This window comes from Corvus cornix, chromosome 6 (assembly GCF_000738735.6).
Source record: "Corvus cornix cornix isolate S_Up_H32 chromosome 6, ASM73873v5, whole genome shotgun sequence".
In the NCBI taxonomy this organism is placed as follows: domain Eukaryota; kingdom Metazoa; phylum Chordata; class Aves; order Passeriformes; family Corvidae; genus Corvus; species Corvus cornix.
In genome coordinates, this window is record NC_046336.1 from 3,327,865 (window position 1) to 3,355,055 (window position 27,191).

At 42.4% G+C, this 27,191-nt stretch overlaps 1 protein-coding gene across 2 annotated transcripts in view; it reads right to left on the reverse strand.

The window, feature by feature from the left end:
• The window catches only part of ZRANB1 (zinc finger RANBP2-type containing 1), a 43,173-nt gene extending 17,103 nt beyond the window's left edge, over positions 1–26,070 (reverse strand). The window contains exons 1-4 of one of the 2 annotated variants that reach the window (XM_039553604.1): positions 25,878–26,070; positions 13,880–13,977; positions 12,290–13,140; positions 1,456–1,643 (exon numbers count right to left, since the gene is read on the reverse strand). In XM_039553604.1, the coding sequence (XP_039409538.1) occupies positions 1,456–1,643; positions 12,290–13,103 (1,002 nt within the window). In that variant the 5' untranslated portion in view covers positions 13,104–13,140; positions 13,880–13,977; positions 25,878–26,070. Of the gene's footprint in view, positions 1–1,455; positions 1,644–12,289; positions 13,187–13,879; positions 13,978–25,877 lie in introns of both variants that reach the window. The other variant, XM_039553605.1, reaches the window with a different exon arrangement.
• Between the last annotated feature and the right edge of the window lie 1,121 nt (positions 26,071–27,191).

Here is a 27,191-nt window from a genome sequence, read left to right on the forward strand (position 1 = left end):
GCAGAGAGTACTTGGTTAGCAAGGAATGCAAGAGACCTATAAACACTGGCACTCTGAAAGATTGAAAGTTTAGTGACTCCTAATGAACTGTCTCATTTGTCATGGAAATGATAACTGGTTAAAAACATCTTTCAATCAAAGCAGTGAATTAACAGGTGACCACTCCCAGCTGAAAAAGAGATAAAAACGGGAAAGAGCTCATAATAACGGCAATCTCAAATCTCATGCATGAGCCCAGTCTAGGTTTAACAAAACTTCATTACCGCAGTACTAGACAGTTTCCTACAAACAATCTTCCCAAAAACTATTAAGCTAAGATAGTTAAATTTCTACAGTTCTAGTCATCACTGGCAGCAGAAACTAGTTCAACAAGGAAGGGCAAGTGGCACAGGGATGACACCAGATGCATATTAAAAAAACACCTTTAAGACCCACATTTTCACTCATTCATATCCTAGAAAAGGAAAGTATCACTGGGGCTCAAGCACTACTAAGCATTTTCAGAAATGGCAAGATGAGTCAGTATTCCTAGGCACCGAAATAAACCAACCACAAAAGTCTATAAGACAGTATTTCAGTAAATTAACTTGTTTTTAAACATGTAACTCCATCCACCCAGAGTTATGCAAGCAGCACAAAGCTACTGCTATTAGTCGTATATAAATATATACTCAAGGCTTTAGCTACATTTGTCTTGCTTCATCTACTCTTTTTAATTATTCAACACTGAGCATTCCATCATCTTTATGTGCTTTGCAGGCAAATAGCAGCTTTCAGAATTGCACAAGGCATCAGGGAAGGAGGCAGAATAAAAATCTTGCCCTGATCAGGTGAGGAACCAAAAGTCTGAGTTGAAGAAAACAGACAAAAAAGGATAACAGAATTATTTACAGGGCAAAGATGGAGAACAGCAAGTCACCAGAAGTGAGGTGACAGAAGGTAATGGAACATGGAAGAGCAAAACAACAGAAGAACCAGTCAGTTTATAAAATGGGCAAAAAATAGAAAAAATTCAGCAATTTTGCAAAGCAAGAAAATTACTTCACTCTGGAAGAGAAGCTCCCACAAAAGCCAGGAAGGCCAGACCAGGTAGACTTACTCATTAACAAACTCAGAACAAACTACGCTGGCACTGATGTCAGCGCTTTGCTTTGAGAGCATTTCCTCTCCCCCACCCAGAGCACAGGAAGCCTCACAATAGCTCACTTCCACTGCCAGTAAGGTCACAACGTGTGCCAAGACTGTTCATTAATGAGAAAACTGAACATCCTCAGGACCATCACAACAGAGTCTCTTAAAGCAAACTCACTTCTTGAGGAGAAATCCAAGGCACAAAGCAGCAATTCACATATATTCTAACAACACCACAGGTCAAAGCTGCGTGCCTCTGGCTGCACACAGTGGTGTGGTTACATAAAATGCTGCTCCCTCTCTGCAAGGGCCAGGAGAGCTCACCTCAGTGAGGAGGATGGCCAGCATGTCCTGCCTCTGGAAGCGGATGGCCAGGTGCACGAGGGTGTAGCCCACGTCGAAGGCGGACGGGCGGTTCAGCAGCCGTACCTCATCTGCCGTCAGCTGCCGGGCAATGTCCCCTCCGGACGACTTGTAGGCTTCCACAGCAGCTAAATCACCTTCCACAACTCCTGAGGGCAGAGAAACAACATACAGTTCACTTCAGACAGCAAGGGAACAAGCCACCTTATTTAACAGCTCGCCTGTAGCTACCCTGTTACAGGCTGAACAGACGAAGATCAATTGCGTAGCAAGAAACTTGACAAGTTTTAATTATTTTAAGCAGAAGATTACAAAATATTTACACTTACCTCATCTCTCAGACCATTTCTATTAACCCACACTAGCTGGAAAATGTAAGAGATCAAAAGCCAGCTCAGAATTGGACCTGTGATGAAACACTGGCAGTAACATACTCACAAGCATTTCATTTGACCAGAGAGAAAGTAATTTCTTCACATGACAGAGATTAGTTTGATTGTTTTATCTTCCCTTTTATCTCAAAAACAAACTACTAGATCATAGAAATAGGATCTATTAAAAGGTTTTTGGACTAAAAGTTTTATTTTTTCCAAACAGTACAAATGATACAGAGCACAGATTTTTCTCTTCAGCTCACCATCTCTGCTACTAGTGGAACCTGAGAGTTTCACTCGGGGTACTCTATTAAAACTGAATTAAAGAGGAATTAAATACACTGTGTGTACCTTCTAAAACAAGATGGGAGGAACAATGAATGATCCTAATGTCTTCTAGAGTCCCTGGCAATCTTTGACTTCTGCACCATGCTTCATATCAAGACCACTCATGTTGAATGTATTCCTTAGCTGCAGTTATCAGAATACACTAAGAGGTGGTGCTTATGCTAACAGTATCTGTTCCAGTATAAGACTTCCTAAATTTACAAATGCCTTCAAAAATATTCTATTTAAGTGCAGTGCTGAACTGAGGAAACAGAATAGTGTCCCTGAAGCCATCTTGAATGGAGAATAGAATCTCACCACTGAGAAGCAGCCCTTGTTGCAGCAGCTGAAGTAGAGAAGAGTAAGAGCACAGATGACAAATGAGAAAACCCTCTCCCTATTTTCTGCAGCTAAACCTCCTTCCCAGCTCCTGAGAGTCAGCAGTTGAGTAGAGGCCACAAGGCTGGCAATTGAGACCCAAGTCCATCTTTTACTTCATTTGCTCACCAGAACTCAAAAAAGTTGATTGAAAAGGAAAGGTCATCAGACCCAATCAGGACAATCACTCCCACTCATGACTTAAAATAAAACAAAAAAAAAAAAAGGAAAAAGCCACATTTCCTGCCCCCTCAAACAAACTCCACATCCCAAACGAGCAAAAATCCCCAACCAAAATTAAAAAAACCTCCAACACAACAAATTGAAGCGGCTGCTAGAGAGAAGCACACTAACCACTGGCTTGCTGGTTAAGCCACGATTTAGAAAAGCATTCTTAGCTCAGTGAAAAAGTATCATTTTGAATGCTGAGATTATAAAGCTTTCAGAAGAAATGCAGGGGAGAAAAATGGGATTATCAGTTCAAGACATTTCTCTACAAAGTTTCAGCTGTGCTCTGTAAGCCTCCACTGATAAAAGCTTGATTATTCAACAGTGGTCTAAAGCAGAGAAGTTCCAAAACAACAATTCAACTGCAAATTTTAGTCATACAAGACCTACCCACTCATTCCCAAGTCCTAACAGACCAGGGCAGAAGGAAAACCATACAAGACAGTATTTTTTTAGTTTTCTGCTGCATGTGTCTGTCTCCTGTAAGGAAGACAATTCCTGTTCCCTCTCCAGCACTACTGTCTCATTCAGTGCCTGCCCGTGTATTCTCCCAAGATGAGTTTTGTCTGTCCAATTTTAGTTCTTGCTCTGTAGGAGTCAGAAGTGCCAAGTGTACAACTTTATTTCCATGCAAGCACATTTTTGCCACTGATAAGGCAATTCCTCATGGCTGCTGCAATGATCATTCCAACCAAATACTCCAAACTGACATTTTTTTTTTGCGTGTGTGTAGATATGTATGTGTACACAGATAACAAATCAGACTAATTTCTCATGACCTGCCCTCTTAAAACAAGTTATACCACAGCTTTGGCAAACCCAAGAATCCAGGAAAGAAGAAATTTGATAGAAGAGCAGGTTCTCTGCTATCTTATGATATCCTTAATTTTTTATTATTACATTAATTTAAGAGAAGCATCTTGTTAAAGACTAAAAGCCACTAAGATAAAGACTAGTCACCCCTTTTTGTATTTTAACTACTCCTACTGACACAGGAGAGATTCCAGTTACCACATCTGCACCTTCCACCACATCCCTCAATACAAACACACCCAAGACCAGTAGGTGGCCATTCTGAGAATCCAAATACCCACAATTAATTTCAAAATTCAAACAAATATCCCTAAAATGATCTTTTGGTGACAGATGGTTAGACCCAAATCACATTCCAGCCAGCCAGCCTGTCAAGCAGTACATTTTACTACAGCCTACTACTGGGAAATTCATCATTTTAATTATTGTTCTAGTCCCCCACCCTCAGCTGCTTATTATCATCCCACTCTTCATCAAACCTCAGCAACAACTGAAGTCTAAGCTGATGCTGAGGTGGTCACGTGAGGTTTGGCAATGCCTTTTTCAAGCACTAACTACTACAAGCTGCAATAAGGATCCAAATCAGTGACATGTGCTCTATGCAGCACTGCCAGTTCTGGAAGTTTATTCCCACGTCTTGCAATTCTTGACATTCCTAAAAGCCCCATGTCCTAGAATTACTAAAATTGTTATATAAGCTGTCAGTTAAAAAACTTTGCTGATGAAGTTTAAGCCAAAGATCAATTAATACATCCAAACCAGGCAAACTGCAGATGTTTTCTGGGCCTTATTTTTTTAAAAAAATTATAAATGTATTTTTAGTGGCATTTTAGGTACAGGGTTGGCATGCTACATGACACAAACTAGCACAGCTACAGCTCACTGAGAGATCGCAATGTGACTGTGTGCATGGATTGTATCTGGTCATTCTTTACTCTGTAATCAAAACAGGTAAAAATGACTCTTTATAGCAGGGGGAAGCATCAGGAAATTTGTTTGTCTAGTCCAACTCACTACTGCAGCACCAGTATTCTGTGGGCATTACAAACCTCTTTGGCCCCTCTGAGCCACAGCAAGAAAAGTCAACGTTTCTCTTTACCTGTTCTACCAAATACCTACTCCATTGGAGCCACTGCAGAAGAAAAGGGAAAATTCCTGACCATCAGGTGCCCTCCTGCTTACAGTGCCAGTCCATGCAAGCTAAGGCAGCAGTGAACACAAAACACAGTGATAACAGGCAGACTGTCAGAAATATGAACCAGAAAACACAAATCTTGCCCCAGAACTATGAGGTGGACTTGCCTACATGCACCGTGCCTGCAATTCTGAAATTCAGTATCACCATTTCAGAATGAGACCTGCATATGCTTCTATTGACAATAGGAGGCACATTCCTACAAAGGCTTTGATTTCTGTGAGATAAGAGTCTCCAATTCATTAAGTCTATTTAAAAAGAGCTTGAAAACCCCACTGTTTATGAAAACTATTACAGAAATATTTACTGATGTTATAATTCCCTGCATTTCACAATGCAGAAGTGCCTCATTACTTACACAAGCAGACTCCGAATCATGTCCTGATCCAGCACTGTGCCAGTTGGATTATTCCCCACTGACACCCACTGCATTCCCCAGACTGTTAAAATGTCAAAAGGAAGAGTGGCATTTGCCTTAAGATTGTTCCCAGAACACCCGGGAGCCTCCAGGAGCTCAGCCTCTTGTGAGGGCACAGCCCTGATCAGCTTCAAGAGCAACACAAATGCAAACACATCCCAGTGACTCAGTGCCTGCTCCTGATCCACACAATCACAGCTTTCCTTGAAAGTGGCCTCCAGAAACGTCCCTTTGCTGTTGCACCTGAATACACCAGTTTTTGCATCCCCCCCAAAAAATTTTGCTTGGCCTAACGTACAAACTCTGACTATAGTCTGACATGTTAAGGGAGAGGACAGAATGCCAAGTGCTTCGCCCAAGTCATGAGAAAATACAACTGCAAGTCAGAATTCTGCATTTACAGGTTCAACTCTGCTCCCATTTTGCAATGCAGGCATTTCCTCTTATTGGAAGACTTTCACAGCACCAGGAGCCAAGGCTTTTCTTCTTCTAGTAAAGCCCTGCCTCTTACAGCACAAATCAGGCATTTGCAGTCTCAGGATATATTAGATGATAGAGATTAAGAAAGGTATTTTAAAAGACTAAATTTAAAAAACTATTAATCAATTATATCTCTTTGTACCATCTTGATCCTACTACAACTTTTACAGCTTCCTTCTTTATTAGATGTCAATATTACCCTCATATTAAATAAGCCAGAATTAGCTGATAAAACCAAACTATTTCAGCTTAAGGTGCTATTAAGTTTATTCTTTAGAACATGTAAATATTTATAGGGTTTAGTGCAGTTATATAAACTTGGAAAATATGCGAGATAGGCTTACAAGCATTTCTCGAAAACAAAGTCCTGTTTTCCTTAATTGCACATTTCCAGTGGCTTCAGAACAGCCAGATAGAAAAGTTCCCAAGGAAAATACTCCAGCAGCAGCCTTTATTTACTTCAGTATCTGACAGTTGTGGAGTACAGGCTGGCACAACCTGCTCAAAATGAAGTAGGCAAATTCTTTCAAGCAGACTGATGCAGTTGTGACTATCTGGGGATTAGGGATTTCTGGGATTCAAGGAGGCTGCAATGCCACGCAACCAATGTGTTCTCCCATCCCAGCAGATTGCAAAAGGAAACACTTCATCTTAAGGAGGTACCTTGTGTGGGACAATGCTTTGAACTGCTTGGCAAGAGAAGGCAAATTTCTCCAACAACCAAGTTACACATTTTAGAAGTCAGAAGTCAAGACAGATCCTGCTATAACATAAAACAGATGAGAGACAGAGCTCTGTGCTGCTTCTCTTCTGCTCCAGATACAACTGCAAGTGGTCTGTCATATGTATGTTCTCATTTACTTGTCTAAGGACTAATCCTAAGATTGGTTTAAGTGTCAGCAAGTGAGAGGCTGATCAACTGACCCACTAAAACCTAATTCTGACACCTGTTAACAATCTCTGCTTCTTTAACACAGAGTGCTGAGGACCTGTGGCATTCTCTGGAGCTGAGTCAGCCCTCAGGCTCTTCCAGCTCTTCACCAGGGGTACATCAGGTGGCCATAAATGAAGTTTTATTGATACTAAGTGACTCACAATTTCAGCCTGGGAAGAATTTCTCCTGAAGGAAGGACTGCTTTGCAAGCAAATATGACACACCAACTGATAAAAAAAGAGAGGGGTTGTCTGAAAAACCTTTATGGGCCTCTAACCACACCCTTCTGTTCCTTCTCCTGTTTTTTGATTTCCAGGGCCTCCCCTGTCAGTATCAGCACACAATCAATGGTAGATCACTCTCCAGGTAATGACACTGAGACAGAAACTTCCGTCTATTAAGGTTTTTTTGATTCTTCAAGCTCAGCAACTTGCATCAGCTTAAAAAAAGAAATAAATACTTCCAAGAAGACATGTACCTTAAACTTGAAGCCATCCAATGCATGAGGGGATGACTATTGGCTATTCTTTTTTCCATGCAAACAGCTCTTCTCCTTACATAGAATCCATGTTGTGTGTTTTGAATGTATCACTACAGGACAAAGCAGCACAGATGTAAGAAAAACTGTTTAAAGACGTCCTTATCCCTCTCCAATCTGTCAGAGGTATTCACACCCCTTGTTGCTTGCAGGGTTGTACCCTAAGAGGAGGCTGGACAGTGGAAAATCATTAAAGTCAATTATTAAAGTTAACCATCAGAGCTTCTAAGGCAAATTGAAATAACTGGTTTTAACTTGATCATTTATTCAATTATTTTTAGCATAAAATATCACAGTGTTTAAGAAAAGTAGTCAAGAGACCAAAGTTAAAAGTGTGTTTCAGGAGATGATTTTCTGCCAAGGAATAAGGCAGGCAGTTTTCCTCAGTCTCAAAGATATACACACACAAATGTAAGGCGTTTGTGATAGGACAGATGTACAAGGCACAGATGACAACACACCAAGATTTCTTACTCAGGTGAGAGCTATGATCTTGCATCTCTGCTACCTGGCACAGCAGCCAAGTCATGCTTCCCACTATCCCAGGGGAACAGGGAAGGAGGCCAGGCTGTACAACACACAGCAGGGACTCTTCCCCTCCCAACCATCCCTACAGGCACCATCTGCCATCCCCAGCCGCAGCCAGAGTGGCAGGTCATCACCTGGCAGTGAGTAATCCATGCTGCACTTCCCTAAACACTTCAAGCCTAGACTGACACCAGCAAGAGAAGGTGCATGACCTTTCCTGGCCTCCAGCAGCTTGTTCCCACCCATACACTTCCCACTCCCTTATCACAGCACAGACAGAACCATCAAGGTTCAGCTGGACCATGGGTATGATGAGGAGGCCAGTGTGAGCTTACTAAACCAGCAAAAAGAAACAAAACCCCCACATCCCCCACAAAAACATCCCCTAATCAAGCTTCATTTTCAAACATCCCAGGAGAACAGAAAGGGGCACCTGGGACGACTCTGGGTGGCAGTGCCAGCTGAAAGCACCTTGTTTATGTCAGTGCCTTCAGGCTGCCTTTATAAATACTCAGTGAAAAGCCAGAGGCTCTGCAGGACACAGAGCAGGAGGTGCCTCTGTGTCTCCTGGAGCTGCAGGGCAGAGTGGGACACAGCCCAGCCAACTCCATACCAATGTCTGGACAGGGACTCTCCTTGCCCACAGGGCTTCTGAAGGCCTGGGTAACACATCTGACACTAGTTCAAAAAAGTAACAGGATAAAAAAAAACCCTGTAGGAGAGATAAAGCAGTTGACAAAGGAAAAACTAAGCAGACATGGTGTAGGAATACTAGGAATGAACTAACAGTCCTTTTAAGGATGTACTGCAAAACAAGATTCATGACAGATTGCTCTAAATATTTTGGATTTGTTTAAGAAACATACTCTTAGCTGTTTCTTTCACAGAGCTAAGAAGAATGTGTGCCTACTTGATTTGGGAGGCACCATCCCCACAGGAAGGTCTGGCCCATGAGAGCAGTGTCCGCCCTACTGACCTGAACCAAGAGAAGAACACACTTTTCTCACAGCAGGTGATAAACACGTGGAGGAGAAAGGAAAAGGAGAAGAAATTCAGTTTACTTTTAATCTATGGGCTGCAGTTCAAGCTCAGGAGTTGAACTCATAACTCAAGAATCCCCAGCAGTGCCCTGCAGCACACACACTCTGCCAGCATCACTGTCAAATCCAGCCCTGAAGTGCCAGGAGAGGGGAAGCTCCAGGGTAACCCCCAAGCAAACTCTGGATGCCAGAGAAGTTTTATAGGCACAGCCATCCTCATCCATTTGTACTCCTTAAATCCACAGCCAGCTGGAACCAGCTTCACCAGGCCCCACAGCAACACTTGATTGTTGCACATGACACTCCCGAAGTCCCACAGGCCACCAGGACTCCCTGACAGTGCCTGCCACAGGTACCATGAGTTATAGAAAAGATAACAGAGTTTAATTTTAAATATATATCAGTTCCCTCCCCTAAGAAATGAGTCACCTTGGACTTCACATTAACCTCATCCTAGGACACGATGGTAGAAAATGCTGGTGTCATTGCAGAAACCATTTGTAATTCCTCTTTGTAATTTAAACTGGCATTTGCAGGAAGCCAGGTTATCCGGGCACACTTACTCCAGTTTCTGCTAGGATTTTAATAAATTTTAACCACATGAATCAGTTTAAAATCTCATCTTTTTGAGAAAGAATCACTCAACAGACACATTCACTCTGAAAAAAAGCAAGCCAGTAAAAAACCCAACATTCAAGTACATTTGCTGGTGGAGTTTGAATAGGGGAATGCCACTAATCCTTCTGATTTGGAAGGAATACCCTCCATCAAGGAAACCATGCATGCTGAAAGGCAAGAGTTGCACTCATCACATTTCTTACAGCCTGGATTTGCAAGGAATGGAAGCCTTATTGACATGTTTACTTACTGAGGTGGGAAAAGTATTAATGGATGCCTGAACAGAACAAAAATAAAAAAATCCAAATACACACGCAAGTACCTTCTTAAATCTACTTGATACACATCTCTCTTCATGTTTCAGCTAAAAAGAACAGATGTGGAAAAGAGTAGTCTGATATACGTTTTTTAATGAAACTTGACATTAAATTTAAAAAGCATTTTGTGCTGGAGTTAAGATGTGAAGAGGGAGTTCAACCAAACAGCTGTCCTAAAGTACAAGACATTTTCCTTGGTACCTTCTGACAGATAATATCTTCGAAGAGAAAAGAAAATAACCACTCTGCCAAGAATTCCTCCTACTCCTGCTCCTTTAATCTTTATTTTTAACTTCAGGGTTAACTTTGAAAGTTAACTTTTTAACATCTCTCCTACAAAAGATGGATTCAAAGCAAATGGACTCTCCACAACTGATTGAGCTTAAACTTGAAGGTTTTCAGTCTGAAGCTCCCAAATCCTAACAAGGCACCATCTGTCAGATGGAGCAGGGCAACACACAAACTCTTGGTCCATCAATGTTCACAAATTTACTTGGCATGTAACATGAACTTGTCCTACTTTATAATTTTGCTTGGCTAAGGACTGACAAGTGTTCAGCTCAGCTAGAACCTCCCAAGAGCTCCAGCTGGAGAACAAACAGAACTCACTAAGTCACAGTAACCCACTTGATTTCAATGGTAAAAACAGATGCTTTGGGCAAAGTTATTCAATTGACAGTTAAATTGGTTTAAGTATGTCACACTAAGATCACCAGCAGAAATTGAGCTTCTTGCTTTAATGATTATTGGCTAAACTGGTGTACTTTTCCACCACAGACACACTACAGATACAACAACCAGAGACAAGCACAGGAGAATCCATGCAACTTCCATCAATCTTCCTAAGGTTATTCCTGTTACAGGGAGTGTTTGGGAAAATATGACATCTGTAATATGCAAAATGAAGTTCTGAGATGAAGGACTGATAATTAACAGCTTTGTTTGCTGGTTCCTGTCCCCCCATCATCCCTCTCCCCTAGGAGTATAGTAGGTGCTTGAGAAAGAAATCCGTGAAAGCTTTCAGCAGGCAGCAGTAACAATCAGCACACAATTCCATCTGCATTCTGCCTTTCTCACAAAGATCCCTTCAAACCAAACCATTACTGCATTACAAAACTTCTATGAACACGGTTTTGAGGTTTATGTACAACTATATAGTCACAAGCAACATTAAATACTTGCAAACCCATGTTCTTAAATATAAATACAACCCTTCCCACACAGGTTAAATCAGAAAGTGTGAAATATTTTAAGTAATATTAGAATAGTCAAAAAACACCTCTTTTGAAAAACCAAAGGGAAAAAATACCCTAATATTTAATACAATTGCTATCAGAATGCAAGATAAATATTCTTGTAAGACATAGGAACAACCTCTGACAATTGACCCTCGGTATTCAATAACTTAAAAAATACCGCACAGAATTTCGGCTGTTCATTTCAGAAGAAAAAAAGCTTGTAAGGAACTGAAGGTATCAGGAAATACTGAGGCATCTCTTTCCAAAAGGAAGTGTGAATGTCTAACTATTCACAGAACACAAAAATAAACTCGAATATTTATTAGCTTGGAGAAACCAAACACAGCATACCCACAAAAACACTTACACGTGATCAAATATGTTAAAAAAAGCAGCTCCACTAATTAGTTCTTTGATTACAACAACCATGAAGTGACTTTGTGAAACATTAAGGAACAGCATGAGACATGCTAGTAGAGCCAGAGTTTCAAATGAAGTGTTTTACTCTAATAATAGTTGCGTATTTCAAGTGTTGAACCTGCTCGTATGCTGGGGCACACGATATCTGCTTCTGGGAAGCTACAGCACAAAAGTTAACTCACAAGGTCAATAACTGAAGAAAACCTTGCTCTCACATGGCTCTGTTCTTTAACAGCACTGCGAGAATTATCCAACATTTCCTTAGGAAAGCACTAAAATACAGAACAAAATTGGTATTTGAATGTTTTTTGAAGCAGCTGACTAAAAAAATACTTTCAGAAAGCCTGTAAACATTTACCACACACTATGTGTATTAATACAACATTATTACTTTCAAGGTCAGTATTACACATGCAGTTTCTTGGAGCTACATATTTTGGTGTTATTTTTAACATCTGACAGAGCATCTTGTACTGTTGCAAGCTCTACACTGTTTACAAATACTCCCAAGCTGCAGCTGCTGACTCTACAGAGCATGTCTTCCCATAGCAAAAAGAAGAGTAATTTTAATTATCCAGTAAGGGCACTTTTTACAGTACTATATGCACTCATGTTCTGTAGATTAGCTTTGTAATTTTTCCACCTTTTAACAATTACATGGAACAAGAAGATTTGGTTACAAGAATATCCATTTCTACAAAAGGTCAAAAAAGTCCAAGTACACTTGAGAGACACGTCTAACCCTGTTCAGATTATGGATGAACTTCACAGCCTCTCTTAGCAGGTGCTATTTCAGGAACCTCTACATTTGGCTTACTTTTTAAAATGGAAATGCAGAGATAAAAAAAGCTGGTTTGAAATTAAATGCCAAGTTTCTGTTTTAATTCTTCATTCTCCCAAAATACTTAACCATGGGCTCAAGAGCAGAATGTAGCAGTAAACAACTTACCGACACAAGCATTTAGGAACAGCCAGTCAGTCTTTTTCATTCTATTTTTTATTTGCTTTAGTTTTTTGAAGTCAACTTCAAGCTCCTCCTTGCTGCCAACAGCTCCAGCCAATTCAATTCTTTGGAAGTCCATTTTCACATCAGATTCCCGTTTGGTTGTCGGTGGAGATCTTCTTTGGCTATTACCACTACTACAGCTGCCTCTCCACCGAGCCCTGTCTTGCTCATTTATGATGGAAGAAGCCTCTTCTCTGTCTGCCAGTTCTATTGCTTCAATGTTGTTGGGTCTGGGGTGGTCACATACAACACATTTCCTGGCCTTGGCCCAGTTTTCATATGTACAAACAGAACAAGTCCAGTGCTGAGCCCTTGTGTTTAGTTTATTTCTGTCATTGTATTCCTCACATGGATCCACGGAAAAAGGGACCAGTCTGGAACCGGAGCCTGAAGACTGAGGAGACTCCGTGGGACTCCTGGTCCTGCGCTGAGACAAGCACTGGGTACACCTTATAGCTCTTGGCCAGTTCAAGTACGTGCACATGTGGCACGACCATTTATTTGCACTTTCCATACTGTAGGATGATTTAACCCTTGGTCTTGCACTAGAATCCGGGCATATCAAAGGACTGCTCCCCCCTTCAGTGCTCGTAGGATCCCAGTCCCTACCGATGTCACTGGAACCACTCTTGAAAGGATCTTCTGTGATAATTGTTCCACTGGGTCTCTGGGCACGACACATGGTGCACTTGATTGCAGAAGGCCAATTCTCATATGTACAATACTCACAGGCCCATTTAATTCCACGCTCTGTCATCGTGCACTTCTTGAAATGAACTGCGGCGGGCAGAAAGCTGACGGGTCAGAACACACCATCAGTACACAGTGCCAGCAAAGGAGCTGTTCAACGCAACAAATTAATGAGATTTAACCCAGTGGATATAAAAATCAGGCTGGGCAAACAGGCAGTCTATTTTCCTCGGTATTATTACAACATCTAGGGGGAGTAAAACCACTACGAAAAGGGTAAGACTTGACCTACCAGTATTTTACATGCAGAATTCAGGATTTACTAGTGCAGAAATGAGAAAAAAACCTCAGTCCTGCATTTCTGAAACTCCTCAAATTTGCACAGAGACTTCCAAACAAATTCAGAATATGCATTAAGCACTGAGAATACTGGAGAAGAGACCAGTACAGCTACAGAAACAAGTTATAAATATTAAATTATTAAAATAAAACTCAGTATGAATACAGCAGAACAAGAAAAGGAACACAAAGTCTAGGTCCTGTAACATCCTGTAATAGACCTTACAGGATTTGGAAGGAAGGAGTGTATCAAGTGGGCAGTTACACAGTGAGTAAGCAGTTCTTTCAGAAAAGGAGGGTGTTGGAATTTACATAAAATGCTTATAATTTGAATTTTGTATATAATAATTTTATAAATGACTAGGTCTTGACTGGACATCACCCATATCACTAGTGTTACAAAGTGAAAATGCCACTTGAAAGCAAGCACAAGCTGTATGTGGTGGTAGGCTAAGACGGTATTTTCAAGCTACAAATTCAGATTTCAACCCAATTCCAACTCACTTTTTCTCTAATGAAGAGGGGATTCTGTCTTCATGCTGGCTCAGACCTTTTCTTCAGATTGCCAAATATGAAGGATGAGACTAAGCAGGTAACTATTCCTGTAAACAAAATGAAAACAGACTCATTATAGGTTTCCTACTGGACCTGAGTAACCAGAAAGTTAATTATTAAATGCCACACCTATTCCAATCCCAATTTACTTGGTTAAACCCAGTCATGACCTGCTGAGGCCAAGAGAGACCAGTTACAATAAACCAGTATTTATAAAAAAATGGTCACCACACAAGTGGTCAATCTGCTGAAGTAAAATAAGTAGATCCAAGCAACAAGTTCACACCAAAACATCCATGAACACTCTTACTGCAATCGGAAACCTAGGATGGGGAAGGCAGAAAGCTTCGTGTAGAGAGTGTAGTAGAGGGAAAGGGTGAGGCAGGTAGATAAAGGACAAATAGACAAACATACACAGCATTTCCTCCCGTACCCCAGAAGAGTTACCCAGCTTGTAAAATTCAACAAAGTGCTGGTTTTAAGAATGCAAAACTGATTAAATACAAACTCATCACATCACTGGACCGACACTTCTTGTTTATCATATTGCAACTCTCTCAGCTAACGTAACCACCCAGAGCCTAGGAAACTGAAACTTGCAAGCTGCACAACAGGATTAAATTCAAAACTAGATACATCAACCCAAAAATTAGTTAATACCTCTTCCCCAATTAGCCAGTGTTTTACAAGTTAGTACATTCTTCACTGAAATACCTTCACCCACACCTTGCTCTGCTAAGGCACAGCTAAAACATCTACTTAAATTTGTCACCCTTATTCCTACTATCTCCTCCTGAGGACTCCGGCACAGAACATGGGTTTTTTCCAAGAGCTCAAGTGATCTATTGACCAGATCAGGTGGCTGCATGAATGAGGGCCTATCGCATGGCCAGGACAGAGGAGAGGGCAGCACTATCCTTTTCCATAGCGATCCATATTTATGCTGCATGAAAGCAGAGGAGCAATCAGGAACACAGGAAGCTCTCTCATAAAGCTCGGGTTCCACAGGACTGGTTTGAACAGCCTGCAGAGCACTTCACTCCCACCTCTACGTTATAAAACTGTGTCAGACTGAGGAATGTGCTGAAAAGGCAATTAGATTTCCTGCTGCTTCCCCTCCACCGTTCCTGACAGATGTCCATGCCCATTTATAATAGGGAAAAAAGAAGTGGGATCATACTAGGCTCCCCATATCTGTGATAAAGTGAAAAATACATACATATCTACAGGAAAATATGAAATTAATTTGATTTTACTAAAGGTGACTTTACAAAGAAGACTTTTTGGGAACTTTAAGGAAAAAAGGTTTCTCTACTTTACTAAAACACCTCCTATATGAGTACACTAGACATGAGGTTTATCTACTCCATTTGGTCAAAGCTTTGCCCCCAATTCCCAAAATAAGGTATTTAATTACTTTCTTAATAAGCTTCTTCTCTCTAGAAACAGTAGAGTTTTTTTAGGAATTAATGTTTTGTAGTTAGAAACACAGGAGAGTTGAACATGGTTTTCAGAACAGAGAAGGCAGAAGAACACTGCCCGTGCACCTGCCCACTGCCACCAAGAGATTGTGCCACCAAGGACCACCAAAAGTGGCTGTCCCAATACTCCAGTGCTTGAGAATAATTCCTACTGGAGCAGAAGCTGGTGTGGCTGGAGTAGGTGATGCTTCCCATTAAATCCATAAACAGTGTGTGATGGGTATCTGTAACTGTAAATGGTTTCTTCCCTGCCCTAGTTTGTAAAGCCTTAAACAAAGCAGTTCCCACTGCAGACAAATCCCAACCCACATTTGGGACGGGTCATGAAAACAAGGCATCATCTGTTTTAGTGATATTAAGACTGGGAAAGGAGATTGGAGCTCAAGTTGTAAAGCAGCTGGATGCAAAAACAACCTAAACACGTACTAGATACTACTTAGAAAACTAAATAGCTCAGGACATCCCACATTACAGGAAAGCTTTCATACATATCACAAGATCAGCTTTTTAGCTGCAATTATCTTCTGTGGCCCTTAGAAAGCAGATGCTCTCAGACATAATTCTTAGAGAGGCTGAGTACCTGCAGTTTTGAAAGCCTCTGAGATATGAGCTCACCTCCTCCGAACACGAGGCCTCGGGTTATTATGAAGTAAAGAATATAAAAAGGCTCAATAGAGCAACGCAATCTCTCTTCCTTGACAGCTCTGCCAACACCAAGTACAGCGAGGAAATTCAGCATTGGGGTTTTTTTTACTGTTTTACTGCTTTTTACTTGGTCTGACCTCCAATTCTACCCACCACTGTAGCTACCCATGGATGGGACTGGTGTCTGGTGGGAGCACAGTTAAGAGGTCAGAGACACCAGACCAATCCAATTCTGTTTTCATCAGGAACTGCAGTGACAGGACAAGGGGAAGTGGCTTCACACTGAAAGGGAGTAGATTTAGATTAGGTATTAGAAAGAAGTTGTTCCCTGTGAGGGTGGTGGGGCCCTGGCACAGGGTGCCCAGAGAAGCTGTGGCTACCCCCGATCCCTGGAAGTGTCCAAGGCCAGGTTGGACAGGGCTTGGAATAACGTGGGACAGTGGAAGGTGTCCCTGCCCATGGTAGGGGATTGGAACAAGATGAGCTTTAAGGTCCCTTCCAACCCAGACCAGTCTGTGATTCCATTATTTACTGGTGATAACAGCATCACCATCCAGCCACAGCAGTTTGAAGCTTATTACATTTTTTTCCAATTACTTCTTTGACTCTGTTTTCAAGTTAACTTGTTATTTTAGATTCCTCACAGAGGAGAAGCTGAATCATGGAGTGCCTCCTCTGACAGAGAAATAGCAACACAGTGACTGTGAAGTGCAGGTACATGCCTTTATGTCCAAAAAGCATAAGCAGACAAGAAATTAAAACCCACAAAACTTCAAACAAATTCCAGCTGATCAGTTTATACAGTGTGCTGAATATCTTCTGGACACACTTGTAGAGTAAATCAATGCACTGAAGAGGAAAATATATTAAGTTCTGATAAATAAGGAACAAACAAACAAAAAACCCCAAAACCTTATCAGATAACCTTTTTACTACATAAAGTCAGAAGTAAAAGGTGAACTAGAATAATCAGAAATTTGTCTTTTGCTTTGTTTCAACTTTCAAGAATATTCTTCTTTTTAGGTGCACAAGAAAACACAAAAAAAGCTCACAGAAACTGGGAAGAAACAACAAGGTTCTCAAATACCACTCTCATGACAGGATATATTACACTCCCCTCAGTATAATTATTCGCTGTGTCCAGAAGTTGTTTTTCCACTGGCTCAAACAAGGAACAATATGGAGCTCCACTTCATTAAACGATCAAGCCCTCCCTGTAAACAGACCAGATGCTGATTTAGACCAGTCTACACTGTGGATTTTTTGCTGGGATGGTGCTGGCATCTGTGCTGGCTGAAACCTTACATAATTACACTGATCAAATCAGGGTTCGCACCTCAAACTCATTTTGTTCATGTGTACAGATTTTCAAATAAAACTGCTTCTGTATTTTCAGGGGGAAAGGGAGCTCAAGGTGCCAGCTTCAGCCTTCAGTAAGGCTTGCAAGGTAAAGCAAGAATCACCCTCCTTCCTCCCATGTAGCTGCCTCTCATAGGCTGCTCCAAAAAGAAAGGCAGGCTGGTTTCTGTATTTTAAAACCACTAAAGCAACTTTTCAGATGAACAAAATAAGCAGAAGTATCTTTTTCGGAAAACGAGGGATCTCTATAACCAAATGCAGAATCTATTAATTCAGCACTTCAGGAGTACAGAAGTAAAGCCTTTCACAAATCCTAGCCTAATTTTCCAAGGTGGATATTTACTGACTTTCTTCTCTTACCTTACCAAAATTACTTACTCTACCTTCAACTATTTGCTCTTCTTTCTCAATAATTCAGTATAAGGCTCAACAGATCAGTATATTAAAAGCAGAAAGCTTGAACTTGGGCTCCTATAATCTGATGGGAACTAACAATAAGCTCTGTTGTCATCCTTGCAAATTAATTTTAATAAAATTAAGAACCCTGACCTCGTCAATGGAACAAACAGATCACATCAGCACTGAATCTGGAAGCTTTGCAATAGTATCTACACATTATAATAAAGAATGGAAAAATTATTGCAAAGCCACAACATAGAAGCATTTTCTGTATTAGCCTGAACTCACTGAAGCAAGGAATTAATAAGCAAGCATAGTCTGCCTTGGTTGTTAGGACAGTTCTTTAAAAAAGGGAAGGATTCAGTCCCAAACAGAGCAGCAAAAGGGAGAAAATACTCTGTCATCTCAGCAAAAGAGCACTGAAATAATTTTCCACAAGCTGCTCTGTGAGGTGGGGGTTTTACTTCGGAAATGTTGATTTCCTTAAAGAACACCAGCTGGCTGTTTGCAGTGCAGACCGCAGGAACTGCACCCAGACTGCAGCAGCCACAGAACGCAGAAACCCCCGTCTCACCAGACACAGATTCAAGCAGGATCGGGAGGCTTTTGTCAAACTGCACCATCCTCCCATCCTCATGCCAGCAAGAGCGCTGCTCCAAAACACACATGGATCACCTCTGGCTCTCCAGAGGAATGGAGCTGTTCCTCTGCTCCCTCCAACACCGGCAGCAGGGACAAGGCTCCTGCCTCAAGAGAAGCATCACCCAGTTAAGACTGGCATAAATCTCAATTCCATTAAAGACCAAATCACTCCCATGCACATCACAACACAATCTACAAACTACGGCATTAATGGTGCATGAGAAAAGAAGAACTGAAAAGATTTTAGTTATAACTGAGTAGCTATTTACAATCTAGTATGTTAAGTGACTTCTAACATTTTCTGCACTTTTGATAGTACAGATCACCAAAAATACTCCCTTATTGCAGATTTTTCGGTACGACCTGACTCACTACCTAAAACTCTTCATCTTGTAAGTGGGCAATGAGTTAAAATCCAGGAGAACTGAGCTCTCAAAAAGAAACACAGTGCAAGAAACACAGTTCTCTTAACCATAAAAAGCAAGAAAGTAAGAATTAACTTCTGAACATATTCAGAAGTCTGTTCATTGGTGAATTCAGATGGGTTTCATTTACATAAAATTAATAAAAAATTGTTTTCATTCTGCTTTATGGATTCGTATCTCATTTCAAAGCATCTTAAATCTACTTTATTAGGTATTTATGGTATTCAGAAAAATTACGCTGATTTTGCTTCAGCTTTCTTTTCAATATTCTATTCACACTTCCAACCCAACTGCTGACTTTTCAAAAGCAAAAGAATTTATATGCAGCTTTAATGCAAGAGGATGTCCAATTTTGCTAATGCTCTATGCAGTAAGAAGGAAAACATTTGGGAGGTTTCACATCTTTGGAGACATCTGAAATACATGATTGACAATGAACTTTATGATTAGGTCTACAGCCTAATGTAAACGGACACTTCTGCAAAAGCTGGAAACTCATCACAGAATTAACAGATATTTGAGAATAGTAAACATTTTCTCTTTCTGCTGTTTTTTTTTTATTTTAATGTTTATCTCTTGAAGCACTTCTGTGCTCTTAGCCACTACAGTTAACCCTCTTGTGTAACTTGCACAGTGCAAGTTTGCATTTTATTCGTTACTCATCTCAAATGGGTCAAACTCCATATAGCTCTATTAAATCTGTGACTAAAAGATAGGCAAATCTTAACTGCTGAAAACAACCTATAAAAACCCCGTGGCAGCAGCTTGCAGATCAGTTCTTTTTCTTTTTCAGGGTTGCTTTTTGTTTTATTTTAACCTCAATTAAAAGTGAACGACTGTCCAGATGAGATGTTACTGCACATTAGGATGGACTAAATACGACTGACTACTTAGAAACCAACACCATTTGGGCAGATCAACAGTTACATAATGCACAGCATCTCCCACACAATACTAATCAAAACCCAAGCAAAATGACTTAAAATAATGAGCTGTGATAGAACATTTGCATAAATACAGCCACCTGCATTTAATGAATTTGCCCACGAACAGCAACAGATGAATACTGAGTTAAGATCTACAAGAACATACACAACAACAGAACTGTTAAAACTTCAGTTTTAAAAAGACACTAGCCTTGGACAAAGTACAGAAGTTGAACAAGATGTTTCTTTATAAAAAGTGAGGTCAAATACAAAAACAGTTTATCTGTGTTTAGACTGTGCCTCAAACACCAGACCCACTTTTGTTTAGCTCTCAGCCATCCTCACACACAAGGAGGAAAACCAGATGTCACGCTTTGACTGAAAACACACTGTGGAGTCAGACATCAAAACTCTGAAACACTTAAACCTGTCCAACAGCAGGAACATTACACCAAGACTCGTACATTTTCTAGTAATTATCCCCTGGACCTCCTCAATACTGGCTGACAATAAATTAGAGGAGGGCTACACACACAGTCACCATTTGGAGGAGGAAAACCACCTGCCTCCAAATGAAGCACGGACACACACACTCAGCATCCACTACTGGGCAGTTTGCTCCAAATTAATGGCAAGCCACATTCAGATACAGCTAAGGACTGCCTTCAATACATGCATTTGCAATTGGAATACATTTAAGGCAAGTCCCAGTTCAAGTGAGCCAAACAAACCACACTCATTTTATTTATCCAGTTCTTCCTAAGATCCTGGCAAGGCAGCAAAGTATCAAAAAGAGGGAAAAAGAAAAAATAGAAGCAAAAATGCTACAATCACAGCACACAAAATCCACTAGTGTAGATGCTGCTGCTTAACACAGTGCAAAGAACTAGTGTCAAATATCACAGGGAAAACAAATCCAAACTCCTTCTAGAGACAGAGTTATACCAGTTTTTTTAATAACTTTTTTTTTAACTGTATGATTAGTAATCTGTATTTTGGTCATCATCCATATCTCTGAGTTAATCACTGCAGAGTACTCTGCACTGCTGGAAAGTTTCAGAGTTAACAGCTCTAAAGCAGTAATAACAGGTTCTGGGGTGGGAGTAAGTTTCTACTGAAGGCAACACTGAACAACCTTCTTTAAGTAAACCCTTTAAAAGCCATGCGGTGACAATTCTTTTTATCCCTGCCAAGCTAAACAGTAATGGAGAGGTCAAAAATAAAAAGTAAATAGCCCAGAAGCCCATCTCAGCCCTTCAGCAAGATAAAAAGAGCTTCTCAGCAGGCACCCAGTAAGGGGAAGCCTTCCCAGGTAAAACCTAAACCCACCAGCCCATCTGTCAGACATCGTCAATGATGACCAGAAGCTGTTCAGACGCCAGGACACAACACTCCTGACTTACCAGGGCAGTGAGAACCAGTAAAAACCAAAAGTATATACTCAACACTTCTTGAATCCAAGACCTGTAGATTGAGGCTGTTCCAGGGGAGTACTGAAATAACAGCAAGGAATAAATATGCCAGCTGGCTCTACAGGTCCCTGCTTAGATACTGGGAAGATGAATGGAGACTCAAGGAATACTTTCAAGCCCATTACCCTGAGAGAAGCACAAGGCAAGCTCTCACCGTGCACTTACAGTCCTCACAACCACAAAAAACAACATTCTCTCATAACATAACAAAGCAAACTTCCTAATTTTGCTGGAATTATACAGAGTTATGAGATTTATGATAGAAGCTTTTCTTCCCAGATAATCAACTGTATATGCACCAAGAGCCACACAGTTTTCAAATGAGTGCACCTATAAAAGTGGGTGTAAATTCAAAGCCACAAAAGATTACCTGATCAAAATAGTTCCAATCCAGTGAGGGGGAAAAAAAACCAAACCAAAAAACCCCCCAGATCATGCAAGCTTATTCTTCCTTCCAGAGTCACATAAATCATGGTTCTGACAGTTTTCTTTAGCTCAGGAACACCAACTCCTGAATATCTAGAAGCTACCAATAAAATCAACATACCTTACCAAAGTTTCTTAATGCCCACAAACTCCTAAGTAACCCCAACTTTCTCTGTTTTATTAAAACCAGCTTCTCAGGACCAGATGCTAAATCCAATTGAAGTCAAAGAACCACATGGAGGATTTTTAAACCTTAATGTTAGATTACAGAAGTAATGGCAAACATAACCCAAATAAAACAGCACCACATCTTGGCTTCTGGCACAGCAGAAGGGAGGAGAGGAGGAAAGGACTGCAGCCTCCTTGCTCACAAGTCACAGTTCCAGACACAAGTCCTACTTACACACCCTATTTACACTCCCCAAAGCAGACACAGGTCCATCCTTCCAGTCTCCCATTCCCTGGACAGCAGGTTACATGTCTGGTTTTCTCTTTATACCTAGTTCACAGTACTTTGAGTATTTTCAGCTCAGTTCTGAATTTAACCTTAAATGCTGTGTCTTCTCCAGCATTTTTCTTAGAAGTAGTAACTGTCCTTAATTTAAAATTTGCAAGCCATTCTCAGCAAAAAGCAATCCAACTTAGTAGACATAACAAAAAGCAAACAAGCAAGCAAACAAAAAACCCAACAACAAACCACGCAGTAGTATCCTTGTCTTAAGAACATGCAGAACAGATTACATCAGGACAAACCCAAATAACCAAAGGGAAAAATGCCAACTTAATTTTATCTCCTGTACAGTAGAAAATGCAAAAGGGCTGCAAATTTGGCTGCTTCCTAGGCAAGATGCTCTGCACATACCAGTCACTACCAATCTTTCCACTGTATTACCTCCCCACATTCCTTCTAAAAAACCTACTATTCCTTCTGCTTTCTTGAACCAGGGACTCCGTATCAGCCCTCTCTTGAAGACAGCTCCCTCTTCAAACATCACTGCCCTCATTCCCTGCTCCATCCCCTCCACACCTCCCTTCTCCCTGGTCTTCACCAAAGTGAGTTGCTGCATAAATGGGACATCAGCACAGGAAAAAAAGTTGTTCTGAAAAATTCCAGGTGGACACAACTCCAGTTTGACTACAGAGCTCCTCAACACCTGCCTGTGCCACGAAAGAAGGAAATGCAAAATCATAAATATTATTATAGATTAACATGTTCTCAGAACTGCTGTTGAAGTACTACAGTTCTTCTAAAGCACGTTAACTGGTAGACCCCGAAGAGGTAATTCTTAATCTTGCACTTAAGAAAGCTCCAAAAGAATTAACTACATAGAGCAGCTGTGCTCCAGCCACTGATGATGCAAAAATGAGCACAGTCACAATCCTGTGCAAGATGAAGGAATGACAGCTACACAAGAAATGCTATGAAAAGTACCAGGAAAGTGTCTGGATTCCAAATGTTTGAAATCTTAATTTGAAGACAGACATTTTCTTTTTAAGGTGTAACAAATTCCATTCAACTGACATTACAAAGTTACAATTATCTATGTCATTAAACTGATTTTACCAAACTATGCCTTCTGACAAGGGAAATGGCAAACTCTTCATCAGCTGCGTTGGAAATAAACTCTCTTTTCAATTTTCCCTTGTTTCCCTCTTCATACATAGTACTATTTAAAAAAAATAAAAAAATTAAGAACTCTGTTACAGCTAAGCCAGCCATTTTCAGCTGCCAAACTAAAGTTTAGTTCCATTTTAGTACCAGGAGACTGTGGATCATAATTCATGCAGTTAAACTGAGGATTACTTGTTGACATCAATTTTGAACAGCCCAAAATAACCCAGTCTTCAAATTTTGGGGGGAGGAAAGGGCATGAGATTACTAAGAGAACTGGCAGTAGCAGTTTAAATGCTTTGCTGTGATTAGCAGAGAGCACATCATGACAAAGAGTGTATTGATCTGAAGTTGTGCTAGAACTGATATGCCAAAGAGAAGCTGGAAAGAGAACCATTAACACCCAAGTTAATACCACATGAAGGAGCCGGTAAATCTCGCTTTAAAGTGCCTGAGAGAACATTTGATTATTTGATTGACTGTATTAAAAATAACTCCCCATTCAATCAGTAAAGTATTTCCAACTTACACTTTTGACTTATTTACAGATCCTTCTTGCAAAGGGCACCAAAGATGGGTGGGAATTCCCATCCCTGAGGAATTTACAGGTCAGACAACATACAATGAGAATGGCCATACACAAAGCTAAAAATGTCCTCTTGACCCATTCTGAGCTGGAATTAGTCTCTAATTAAAGTCACGCTTCTGTGATGAAACCCGTTGATGCTTTTATGCCACTCAGCATTCCAATTACATTAATATTTGTAATTATACTTCTGAGAAAATGCTAATGGACACAACTCCACAAGAACAGATCACAGCCTCACCGGTGTCACCCCCACCTGCCCGTCCTTTCTCAAAGCACCACAAGGAAAGTAAAGGTAGCAACTTCTCTTTCCTTTAAGAGAACTACACTACATAATTATGAGTTGAGTTTCAAAAACCCCACGAAATGCTTTCCCATCCAAAAGCTTTATTCTCTTTGAATGCTGTGACAGACCTAAACCAGAGGTGATCTTTTACATATGACATGCCAGACTCCACATGCTGAGACACCAACTCAGCTTAGCCTTCGGAAGAAGGCCAGCAAAAGAGCTCCAGAACACCTCCTGCTGCTCACCTGTTTCCCCCTCTCTGAGTAACCACTGAAAAAGGGGGGAGAAAAAGAAATAAGCCTTATGAATCTCTTCTGTGGTCACCACAGACCAACAAGCAGACGGAAAAACAAAACTAATTACAACAGATCTCTCCTGAACTACTGTTAAAAGGTTCTGCTCACACCAGAACAAACTCTAAGAAGAGAAAGAGGGAGTTACTACACAGAAGACATCTCACCTTTCAATTTTTGCACCAACAAACGCATCAAAGGACTAACCTCACATGCCAGCTCCACCACTTGTGACACTGCAGGCAGCTGGTGAGCAGAGACTGTTCAAGCACAGCACAAAGCCCGTCAAACAACATTTGTTTACTACATCAACCCCCAAGAATTCCAGAAAAAGTTGTCATTATTGCCATCGCTGAAAGTCACCGTGGCAGCAGAAAGTTCTCAGCAGCCGGGCTGTGCCAGCCGTGTAGGACACCCGGATTCACCTCCTCCATCATTTCTCCCACCCGCTGCTCCCAAGGGAGCGGTGACTGCTGTGGGGACAGGCTGATTCTGTCACTCCCAAGGAAGGACTCACAGACACATCCAAAGGACTCTCAGACACATCCATGACCTCCGCAGACAAGTTTATCTCATCCTGCCAGGAAGCTGCTGCAGTCTGGGACCGTGAAGGCAGACAGAGAGGCGCGGGCAGCACGGATTACCAAAGCCTGCCTCACTCCTTAATCCAACTTTCCTAATTTTTGTTTAGACTTCGGTTCCAAAAGACGAACTCGATTTTGAAATACTTCTCACACTGTACTTTACTTCTGATAAAGCATCGACAATACGTGATCACAGAATGAATCACAGAATGGTTTGGGCTGGAAGGGACCTTAAAGATCATCTTGTTCCAAGCCGCTGCCATGGGAAGGGGCACCTTTCACTATCCCACGGTGCTCCAAGCCCTGTCCAACCTGGCCTTGGACACTTCCAAGGATGGGACAGGCAATATCAGGGAAGTTCTGCTACCCAAAATCCACAGACACAACCCATCACTCCCATCACCTACTCCACCACCGCTTGGAGATCGACACAGGCACATCCGAACACGAACAAAATCAAACCAGGAGGGTGGGAAGAAGTGGGAGGGAGGCAGCACAGGCATGATCTCACCCAGGCACACCGAGGTACCACAGCCCGGGGTCCGGAGCAGCAGCCACCGAAGAAAAAATCCGAGTTTCCTGCCTTTGTACCGAGGCTGTGCCAGCCTGCCTTCCCTCAGCAAACCGTTCCACGCGGGACACCGATCCCAGCGGGATCCCGGGCCGTGCCAGAGGCGTCTCCTTAGAGCCCCCACGACCCTGCAGCGGGTCCCCGGCCGGCTCTGGCGCAGCTCGCCCCCGTTCCCCCCCGCGCCCCCTAGTCCCGCAGGGCTGCCCGAGGAGGGCAGTGAGCGCCCAGGGGCTTTACCTCTCCGCCGGGATCCGTCCCTGAGGAACACGCTCGGAGCACTGGGAGCCGCCTGCGCCCCGCGCCGCCCCCCCCCCTCCCGTGTTCCCCCCCCCGCTCACGACATGGTCTCTCCCGAGGCGCCGCGGCTGCCGCGACCGCGGGCACTCCCACTCGGCGCGGCGGGGGGGGGGGGAGGCTCTGCCCGCGCTCCTCTAATGGCGGCGGCCGGAGCGGCCCAAAGCAAAATAAACCCCCGCACGGCCGAGCCGCACGTCAGCGCGGCCTGCCGCCCTGCGCGCCACCCATTGGCTGGGCCCGCTCCTGCCTTCCGCCAATCGGCGGGCGGCTCTTTGCGCAGAGCGGTGATGTCATCGCTGCCGCGGGGTGTCGCGCGCAGGGTGGGCGCCAGGGGGCGCCGCCCGGCCCGGCCCCTCAGGGCGGGTCCCGGGGGACGCTCGGGGGCGGTTCCGCGCTGCCCCCTCCCGGCCCTTCCCGGCCCTTCCCGGCCCTTCCCGCTCCCGTTCCCAGACAGCCCGCTGGACCCTTCGGCACCCTGCGGCCCTTCCCGAGCCAAACGTGCGCCTCAGTCGCCGGCGGCAACGCGCGGAGCGTGTTAGTAGCAGAGAAGAGAGCATCCTCCGCATGGCTCCATATCCACCATGGTGCCGAGTACATGGACATCGGAGTTTCCTGTGGGAATAATCCCTCAAAAAACCGCCTTGTGATGGCACGTGGCCAGGCAGCAGCCGTGGAGAACGACGCTTTGTGTTCAGTGATCTCAGAATCACTGAATCACTGAGGCTGGAAAAGACCTCCAAGATACCGAGTCCAAGCTGAACCCGATCCCCACCCTGTCGCCAGCCCAGAGCCCTGAGTGTCACATCCAGTCGTTCCTTGGACAGCTCCAGGGATGGGGACTCCAAACCTCCCTGGAGAGCCCCTTTCAATGTCTAATCACCCTTTCTGTGAAGAAATTCCTCATAGTGTCCAACTTGAACCTCCCTGGGTTGCAGCTTCAGACTCTGTCCTCTGTTTCTTATTGACTCTCAGGAAATACTTTGCCATGGAACCAACTGAAGGAATTAATGGGTGGGAATCCAAAATCCACCAGGTGCCATGGTCAGGTTGACATGGTGGTGTTGGGTCATGGGACAGACTCGATCTCAGAGGTTTTTTCAATCTAAATTGATTCTGTGAAATAAATTTTCAATATTTCCTCCGCATGTGGATATCAGCTGTTGCTGACTCAAGACAACGAATGTGTGGGATTGGGGTTCAGGATGTCCACCCTGGCCGGAAGGATGCATCCAAGCAGCAAAGCCCATTCCTCTT